This window comes from Numida meleagris, chromosome 2, assembly GCF_002078875.1.
Source record: "Numida meleagris isolate 19003 breed g44 Domestic line chromosome 2, NumMel1.0, whole genome shotgun sequence".
Taxonomy (NCBI): domain Eukaryota; kingdom Metazoa; phylum Chordata; class Aves; order Galliformes; family Numididae; genus Numida; species Numida meleagris.
In genome coordinates, this window is record NC_034410.1 from 51,303,698 (window position 1) to 51,313,460 (window position 9,763).

The 9,763-nt window shown below is 48.8% G+C and overlaps 1 protein-coding gene across 3 annotated transcripts; it reads right to left on the reverse strand.

Annotated features, from left to right (window-relative positions):
• C2H7orf25 (chromosome 2 C7orf25 homolog) lies at positions 580-4,955 on the reverse strand. Of its 3 annotated transcripts, none has more exons than XM_021388213.1 (3): positions 4,799-4,938; positions 3,667-3,946; positions 580-2,138 (listed from the first exon to the last, which is right to left on the reverse strand). In XM_021388213.1, exon 3 carries the CDS (start codon positions 2,120-2,122, stop codon positions 857-859), a length of 1,266 nt encoding a protein of 421 aa, XP_021243888.1. In that variant the 5' UTR covers positions 2,123-2,138; positions 3,667-3,946; positions 4,799-4,938; the 3' UTR covers positions 580-856. The 3 variants fall into 3 exon arrangements, with proteins under 3 accessions (XP_021243888.1, XP_021243889.1, XP_021243887.1); XM_021388214.1 differs by lacking the exon at positions 3,667-3,946 and adding an exon at positions 4,212-4,389; XM_021388212.1 differs by lacking the exon at positions 3,667-3,946 and having other exon boundaries at positions 4,799-4,955.

A 9,763-nucleotide genomic window follows, 5' to 3' on the forward strand; every position in this document is an offset into this window, starting at 1 on the left:
CACTTCTGTTTCAGATAACCCACAAGCAACAGAGACAAATGCAAGTTCACCATGAGCTTTCAGCAGCTATCTCTAGTATCAAAATAACACCTGGGTACTGGCTCAGCTTAGGAGCATTCTACTGTCTAAAATGTAAAGCTCAGTTTTATGCCCAGCAAGACTTTGTACTTGAAGACCAAGAGAAAACGGAAGCAGATTAGTCTCCTTTGTCAACTTCTTGCTGGCTGCCCAGCATTGGCAGTTGGCCTGAGAGACATGTTAGTGACAAGAAAACTGCTATTTTGGCTAATTTTTCTGGGAATTTTAAAGCTTTTGGCCAATTCAGTCCAACACAGTATACACATAGAGACTCTTTTCAGTAAAAGAAGAAAGGCTTAAGTTGGTTTCTGTTCACAGCTACCAGCTGCACCGTCTAGCATAGACCCAGAAGGGCACAGCTCTCTATACAATATCTCTCTGAGTCAAAAAATTCAGTTGAACAGGACCAGTGAAATAAAAGATACACCTTCCACAGAAATAAACTCTGGTGTCCTTTACTCTCTGCAAAAAGGCTAAAAATGACAAGTGCACAAAGGCAACTGTGCTTTAACTGAATGTTTAATAGGGATGGATACAATTAATATATTGTAACAGTTAATGATTTTCAATGAAATGTTATTACTTTAGTGAATAAATTAACAGTTGAACAAAAACCAAGAATTGAATAAAGACACTGCAAGTCTCCTGGGGAGCCCTCCCATTGCTCCAGTTACTGTTCTGTTAAACAACCAGAAAATGGATTGTTAAGACACTTTTGTTTCTCCAGATGTTTCCACTGAAGGATCAGCAATATTCAAAGACTAATTCCTTTAACAAATTACAGTCCATTATAATGAAGGCAGCTCTTTGGTAAAGGTGTGGCAACAGATTCTTTGCTTTCTGTCAGTGCTCTCGGCTGATGAACAAAAACACTGAACTTAACACCTTGGTTAGCAGCTGCCCTCACAAAACCACTGTTTGCAGTCATGGTGATGGCTTTTAAAGTGTCTCCAGTCCCAAAAATGGTTAGAGAACGGCTGTTGATTTTTGAACTAGCCACTAGTCGTAAGGCACGGTCAGATGGCTGATCTGGGACCACATTAATTCTTTTAACAAGCAATGCAGCTCGCTCTTTCTCCCCAACCCCTCCCAGCGTCTCCAAGATTGACTGAAAATCTCTGACAGCAGATTCACATGCAAAAAGCTCCTTCCCATCCATGAACTCCTCCAGCTGAGGCAGGACTCTCTCCCTCCTTTCTTGAGCCGCTTGCTCTGTTAGCACTTTTTCTCTGAAGATGAAGTAGCAGCCACCATAACTCAGTGCAGAGACATAGGTTATTAATGTAGTGATGTCCAAGTTCACTCTATTACACACATTTGCTTTGATCTGCGTAGGAAAAGCAATGCTGCTCACTAAATTCTCCCGAACTACTCTGGTGACCTGCAGTTCAAGGCCTTCTTCATCCGATTCACTGACACTTAGGTGCTGGTTTTCCACAGATGGTTCTACTAGTGAGTTCACTGCAACGACATCTCCTCGCACAGATATCCCCATCTCCTTGAGTCTCTCTGCCATAGGACTGGACACGCTGTTGTAGAAGGCAAATATTATGTGGGGACTGCTGTAGTCCACTGGCTGTTGATGGCTTGCCTGCAGGAAGTCCTCTGCCTGCTCAATGACACTTTTGTCACCATACTGGCCCCTCCCCAGCCAGATGTTATGCAGGGCTTCAGCCTTCCGACCAATGGCCTTCACCCACGTGTGACCTCCATTTGCAACAACATCTACCACCAGAGTCTGTCTGTTTCCAAACCTGTCTTCATAAGCAAAGACATGGAGGACACTGACAACATCCTCCAGGTTCTCTGCTGACTGGATAACGGCTTGGAGATGGGTGAGGTTTGTACTCTGCAGATGGGATTCTTTAATGACCACCTTCCCTGACTCTACTTTGTGTAAGAAGTTTAACTCAGCCTTCAGTTTGCCACATAGTTTTGCCCCACCTTCTATTCTCCTTTTCTGGCTCTTGGAAAGGGCTTCTGCTCTCTTGATCAATTCTTTGGCAATAGCAATTCTTTCACAAAGCAGCAACTGCACAGACATGTTGGAAACATTATTCCTATTAGATGAAAGCAAAGGAGAAGATTGTTAGGACATGGCTAAGAATAAAGACAGTCAAAAGGTCATTGCAACAGTACACATTGGAACTTTGTAGGAGATTTAGTGGAATGGCTATGTGTACAGTAAAGCACGAGCATCAAGAACCTCCGCGCAAGCCCCACCAAAGCCTTCACCTTTGGGGACACAACCTAAAGCCTAAGATCTCAGTTCTCAGCAAGGAAGAGCAATAGCCCCCAGGTCTCTACAGACACCTTACAAGATTGTGCATCTTTTCCCTCACATCTGAGCCCCTCACAGAGCCAGTCACTTAGACAGATCTCAGCTCCCAAAGTTCATTTGCTGATGTTGCCATTCAGAGCAAAATTAGAAATCCTCCTAATGCCATAAGCAAATCCTTCCCCTCCCCCAGACCACACTAACATTATAATATTAGTCATCTACCATGCTTACAGATATACATAAATCACTAAGTCTGCTTCCCAGAAGTTATTTTATATAGTGTAGAAAACGTCCATTATATTTTACAATTCTGAGTATCACACCTCTGTCCTCTCCAACTTACACTGTCCTCTGAATGAACTACTAACACCTCCCTGGGTAAATTTCAACATTACACAGCATTGTGGCAAACTATAATTTATAATTCCAGGGCCAGGAAGATCTGGAAATCTCTGTGTTCTTTAGCTTCACCACAAAATCACGGAATTGTAGGATCTGGAAGGGACCTCCAGGGACCATGAAGTCCAATCCTCCTGCTAAAGCAGGTTCACCAGAGATTTATTGTGCATCATCAGATAAACACATTCCTCTGCATCTGTGCTACTTAGTATGTCTCCCTGAGCATAACAACATGAATTGCTTAATTCTACATTTTTCAAATAATTCAGTTAAGTATCACATCAAAAATACAATTTTTTAAAGACACTCAGTAAATTGCCATTCATCCATTTTCACTCCCAACTATGAGTATAAACACACGTTCCTGTGATTTTTATCTAAACTGCACTTTGAAGAAAACTAGGATCAAAAGGCAAAGCAAATATAGCTTCAGTCAAAAATGTGAAAAGTGATACAGCTTCAGTCCTACAAAAGACTCTGCCATTACTACTCTGGAACCTGACTTCATTATGCACAATTCAAACAGTTATTATTAACTCCTGCTGGCTCAGTCAATACTTAACATCACCAAAAACTTTACTTTCTTGTCAACCACTGTCTAAAATCTTCCATCATGACTTACTGACTCTCTTCAGGATCAGAAGATGCCAACGAACTTCGTCCTCTCCTCTCAAAATCCCAACCACATAGACTCAAATCTTAATCCCTTCACTGCCCAAAGTGAATCCTCCTCCTACCAGTGCCAAGACACCAGTACTCTGACTCACTTTTGGCTCTGCGCCACGGAAATTAAATATAGCTCATGCCTTCTGCAATTCTTGCCTTAATCATCTCTTGCCTGCAACAGTCATTCTATGCAGCCAGAGCTTGTGGGCACTATAAGGCACTGATTTTTCTTTGGCACCTACCTGAGGCAGCTCTCAGGTATCAGCAGCTCTCAGGTATCAGCAGCTCTCAGGTATCAGTGCAGAGCATTTCTCCTCCTAGCATCCCAAAATTACACCTTCAGGGCTCCTCAGAGCAAGAAACTCACACTTCTGCAGTAAAGCTTCAGTGCCTCCATGAAGGTAAATCCACCTCCAACCACCTCCAGCCCTTGCTTGCCCTTTCACAGCCAGGAGGCACAGTACCATGTGTGGTTCTGCAGAGTGTTCGCAAGCTGCTGCATCTGATATCCTCATCTAATTACTAAGAAGGAGGGAAAGCTTTAAGACCTTCAAACACAACATTGAGCTGAAGTCTGTCCCATGAGCAGTGCCTTCTCCGAGCTCAGCTTCCACGAACCATCTCTGAGAGCAGGCAGGGTGCTGAGCCAGGCAGTGCCACGTCACATCCCATGACAGCTCATATTCTGGTGGTTATTACAGTAATGGCAGTTCATTATATACTTTCAGCAGGAAGCCAAAGATTATGCTTGTATGTAAAGGAACAAGTAAAACCTTGTAGTTACTACCTTGAGACCTCTCCCCACAGCAGCTCCAACTTTTTCAAAAACAGTAAGACTTCAGGATGAAGACCAGCTCAAGTTCTTACAGGAAAGTATGCCCACCAACCCAGCCCAGCCCAGCTTTTCAGCGACACAGCTGGGAGACCCCGCTGTTAACCGCAAGGTACCCGAAGCGGCAGCACTCCTGGAAACAAGGAAAAATACCATCTTAACACAACTGCAGGCTGCTAAGGGCGAGCGCAGGGCCGCAGACCTCGAGCTCTCCGGGCTGCCCCCTCCCGCCACCAGTTGGGGGCGACCCTCAGCACCACTCGAATGCAGCCTTTAACGCAGCTCCTCTCCTCTCCACCGCCATCACGTGAGCGCAGCGCCGCAGAGTTCGTGGCGCCATTTTGAGCACGGGCAAGGGGTCCTAGTTGTCCGCCCCGGCCCCTCTGGGTGTACCCGGACCCCGGGCAGCCTCAGCGGTGCACCTGCCTCGCCCTCAGCGAGCACGCCCCCCTCAGCATGGCCCAGATACCCTCAGGACACGGCCCCTGCTCCCCTCTACTCCCAGCCGCTGTGATGGCGCGCCCAACCCAATCCCTGCTCACCACCCCGGCCGCGCCGCTCCGGGTGTCCTTCTCCCTCCCCGCCGCTCGCCGGCAGTGCGCCGGCCCCGGCGGCAGCGGCCTTCCCCTTGGCGCTGTTGCGGGCGGCTCGGCCCAGCGCGCCTGCTCCGGGCCGCCGGGCGGGGACAGCAGCAGCACCCGCCTGCCTGGCGCTGTGCTCTGGCGGACGGGCGAGGGAGGTCCTCCACAAACCACGTATTTTACTTTAAAAGAAGCCTTTGTTAAGATCCAGAGGTACTACATTATAGCACAATAAGATTGGGGTTATTTTCCCTGAAGAAAGCAGATTTCAGCCTCTGCAGAGCAGTTGTGGGTTTGCATCAGCCTTCTGCTCTATTTATGCAAGGCCAGAGCCTATTCAGCTCTGGGCTTTAGTTTTAGAGAAGAAACAACCACGTATGAATCTGTGAAGATTCTGTAACAAAATCATTTGGTGTCCAGTACGAACAATGTCCTTCTGTGCTCAAGCGCTTGGTGCCCTTACTGCCCCCAAGATACTGCCTGCCTCAGCAGGCTGTAAAGGGCTTACTACACCTGTAACTTCTACCACTTCTGCTTAATATAACAGCCTCACTGAACTGGTGATAGCATTCAATAGTACCATGCTACTCTTAGATTTTGATCCTACCAGTGAAGTAAAGCCCAAGGATTATGTGTTCACACTGGAGTCATGCTGTCTGGATTTCCTCAGAGCCGATCATCTTCCAAGACAAATCTAAATCAAAGCATATTGTCTGCATTAAGTGATTAGTGTCTCTTCTTCAGATGATTGATTAGAAACAAGATAAATGAACCTGTCCTACCTCACAGTCAGTTTAAGTCTTGAGCTTGTATTTCACCATTTCTCATGAATGAATGTTGTCCACTCTGTTCCCCTAGACATCTCTTTATGCACTGTTAGGTTTTACAAAATATAAACCAAGCTAATATAATGCAATTTATGAAATTAAACAACTGCTATAAAATTTGCAACTCTGATGCACTCATCGATAACATCAATTGATGTTATTCTCTGAGAAATATATAGAATCATAGAATCATAGAATTAGCTAGGTTGGAAAAGACCTACAAGATCATCCAGTCCAACCATCCACCTACCACCAATAACCCCACTAAACCATGTCTCTCAACGCTATATCTAAATGTTTCTTGAACACCTCCAAAGACGGTGACTCAACCACCTCCCTGGGCAGCCCATTCCAGCGCCTGACCACTCTTTCAAAAAAGTAGTGTTTCCTAACGTCCAGCCTAAATCTCCCCTGGCGCAACTTGAGGCCATTCCCCCTCATCCTGTCACTAGTTACAAGAGAGAAGAGGCTGACCCCCAGCTCAGTACAACCTCTCTTCAGGTAGTTATAAAGAGCGATAAGGTCTCCCCTGAGCCTCCCCTCCTCCAGACTGAACAATCCCAGCTCCCTCAGCCACTCCTCATAAGGCCTGTGCTCCAGACCCCTCACCAGCTTCATTGTCCTCCTCTGAACATGCTCCAGGGCCTCAATGTCTTTCTTGCAGTGAGGGGCCCAAAACTGGACACAGTACTCGAGGTGGGGCCTCACCAGGGCTGAGTACAGAGGGACAATGACTTCCCTACTCCTACTGGCAACCCTGTTTCTGATAGAAGCCAGGATGCCATTGGCCTTCTTAGCCACCTGGGCACACTGCTGGCTCATGCTCAGCTGAGCATCGACCAATACCCCCAGGTCCGTTTCCTCCACACAACCATCCAGCCACTCTGCCCCAAGCCTGTAGCATTGCCTGGGTTGTTGCGGCTGAAGTGCAGGACCCGGCACTTGGTCTTGTTGAGCCTCATCCCGTTGGCTTCAGCCCAGAGATCCAGCCTGTCCAGATCTCTCTGTAGGGCCTCTCTACCCCCAGGCAGATCGACACTTCCTGCCAGCTTGGTGTCGTCTGCAAACTTACTGAGGGTGCTCTCAATGCCCTCATCCAGGTCATCAATAAAGATATTGAAGAGGACAGGCCCCAGCACCGACCCCTGGGGAACACCACTCGTGACTGGTCACCAGATGGATTTAACTCCATTAACCACCACTCTCTGGGCCCGGCCCTCCAGCCAGCTCCTTATCCAGCAAAGGGTGTACCTGTCCAAGCCACAGGCTGCCGGTTTCTCCAGGAGAATACTGTGGGAGACAGTGTCAAAGGCTTTGCTGAAGTCTAGGTAGACCACATCAACAGCCTTTCCCTCCTCCACCAGACAGGTCACTCGATCATAGAAGGAGATCAGGTTGGTCAAGCAGGACCTGCCTTTCACAAACGCATGCTGGCTGGGCCCGATCCCCTGGTTGTCCTGCAAATGCCGCGTGATCTCCCTCAGGACAATCTGCTCCATAACCTTCCCTGGCACCGAGGTCAGGCTGACAAGCCTGTAGTTCCCCGGATCCTCCTTACGACCCTTCTTGTAGATGGGAGTCACATTGGCAAGTCTCCAGTCTTCTGGGACCTCTCCAGTTGACCAGGAACGCCGATAGATGATGGAAAGCGGCTTGGCTATCTCCTCCGCTAGCTCCCTCAGTACTCTCGGGTGGATCTCAACTGGCCCCATGGACTTGTGGCAGTAGGTCTCTGACCGTTTCCTGCTGAATCATTGGGGGTTTATTTCGCTCCCCATCCGAGACTTCCAGGTCAGAGAGTAGAGTGCTCTGAGGACAACTGGTCTGGCTTTTAAAGACAGACGTAAAAAAGGCATTGAGAACCTCAGCCTTTTCATTGTCCTCAGTGGCCACATTCCCAGCCACATCCAGTAAAGAATGGAGATTCTCCTTGGTCCTCCTCTTACTGTTAATATATTTGTATAAGAGTTTCTTGTTCCCTTTAATCCCAGCAGCCAAGCTTAATTCGAGCTGGGCCTTTGCCTTTCTAATTTTCTCCTTGCACATCCTGGCAACCTCTTTGTACTCTCCCTGAGTTGCCTGTCCCTTCTTCCACAGGAAGTAGATTCTCTTTTTCTCCTGGAGCCTCAGGAAAAGCTCCCTGTTCATCCACGTCGGTCTCCTTCCCCGCTGGCTCATCTTGCGGCTGAGGGGGACAGCCTGTTCCTGCGCCTTCAGGACTTCCTTCTTGAAGAGCAACCAGCCTTCCTGGACCCCTTTACCCTCCAGGACCAAATCCCAAGGGACTCTTCCTACCAGCCTCCTGAACAATTCAAAGTCTGCCCTCCGAAAGTCCAAGGTCACCGTTTTGCTGTCCCCTCTCCTGGTTCCACCAAGAATTGAGAACTCTACCATTTCATGGTTGCTCTGTCCAAGGCAGCCCCCAATTTCCACATCCCCCACCAGACCTTCCCTGTTTGTAAACAGCAGGTCCAGCAGGGCACCTCCCCTGGTAGGTTCTCTCACCAGCTGCAGAAGGAAGTTATCTTCCATACACTCTAGAAACCTCCTAGACTGCTTCTTCTGTGCCGTGTTGTATTCCTGGCATATATCAGGGAAGTTGAAGTCCCCCATGAGGACAAGGGCAGGCGATTGCGCAACTTCAGCCAGCTGTTTATAGAACGCCTCATCTGCCTCTTCATCCTGGTTAGGCGGTCTATAACAGACCCCCACCAGGATGTCTGCCTTGTCAGCCTTTCCTTTGATCCTAACCCATAGAGATTCAACATTGTCTTCCCCAGTTGCAAGCTCAATAACATCAAAACAGTCTCTAACATAGAGAGCCACGCCACCACCCCTCCTTCCTTGCCTATCCTTTCTGAAGAGCTTGTAGCCATCCATCGCAGCACTCCAGTCATGGGAGCGATCCCACCATGTTTCCATAATGGCAACTAGGTCATAGTTTGCCTGCTGCACAAAGGCTTCCAGCTCCTCCTGTTTGTTGCTCATGCTGCGGGTATTGGCATAGATGCACTTCAGCTGAGCCTGTTGCCTCACCCCTAATCCTGATGCCTGCCTAGGCACACCTCCTGCAGGGCTGGTTTTATCCCCTTCCCCCTTCCTCTCTAGTTTAAAGCCCTCTCTATAAGCCCTGCCAGTTCCTGGGCAAGGATGCCTTTCCCCCTTTGAGACAGGACAGACCCATCAGCAGCCCGCAGGCCTGGTGCCGAGTAAACCGCCCCGTGATCAAAGAACCCAAAATTCTTGCGTTTGCACCAGCCTCTCAGCCACGTGTTTATGAGATGGGTTTTCCTGCCCCTTTCAGTGTCCTCTATCAGTGAAGGGATGGAAGAAAATACCACCTGTACTCCTATTCCCTGAACTAACCACCCTAGTACCCTGAAGCCATTTTGGTAAGTTTCAGGCTTCTGTCAGCAGTCTCACCGCTGCCAGCCTGAACTATTAATAAAGGATAATAATCAGAGGGGTGGATCAAACTGGGGAGTTTTCTAGAGATATCCCTGACCCAGGCCCCAGGGAGGCAGCACACCTCCCTATGGGTAGTGTCAGGCCAACATATAGGGCCCCCCATTCCTCTCAGAAGGGAACTGCCTATGACAATCACCCTTCTGTCCTTCCTGGCAGAGGCAGTCTCAAGGCATGGAGTCGACCGCCTCACCTTGGGCAACTTTGGCAACCTTGCAGGCAGAGCTCCTCCTGCATCCTCCCTCACCTCTCTCAGGTTCCAGGGCCTTAAACCTGTTACACAGAGGCACCTGGGGAACCGAGGTAGACTGGGATGGGGGTTGCCTGTGTCGCCGAGCTGGGACCTGTTTCCATTCCTCCTCTTCTCCCAGTTTGTTTCCCTCAGCTTGATCATGGTACGCGAGAGGATCTGCCACCGTCTGAGGGGTATCACTCGGGTGTCTTCCCCCCAGAGAGTTACACCACCAGTCTATCTCCCGCTCACATTCCCTGATGGATCTTAATCTCTCTACCTCCTCCTTGAGCTCCGCTACCATGCTGAGCAGCTCATCCACCTGCTCACACCTCACACAGGTGGAATCCCTGCCACCTTCCCCCAGCAGCAGCAGGCTCAGGCACTCCCTGCAGCCTGAGA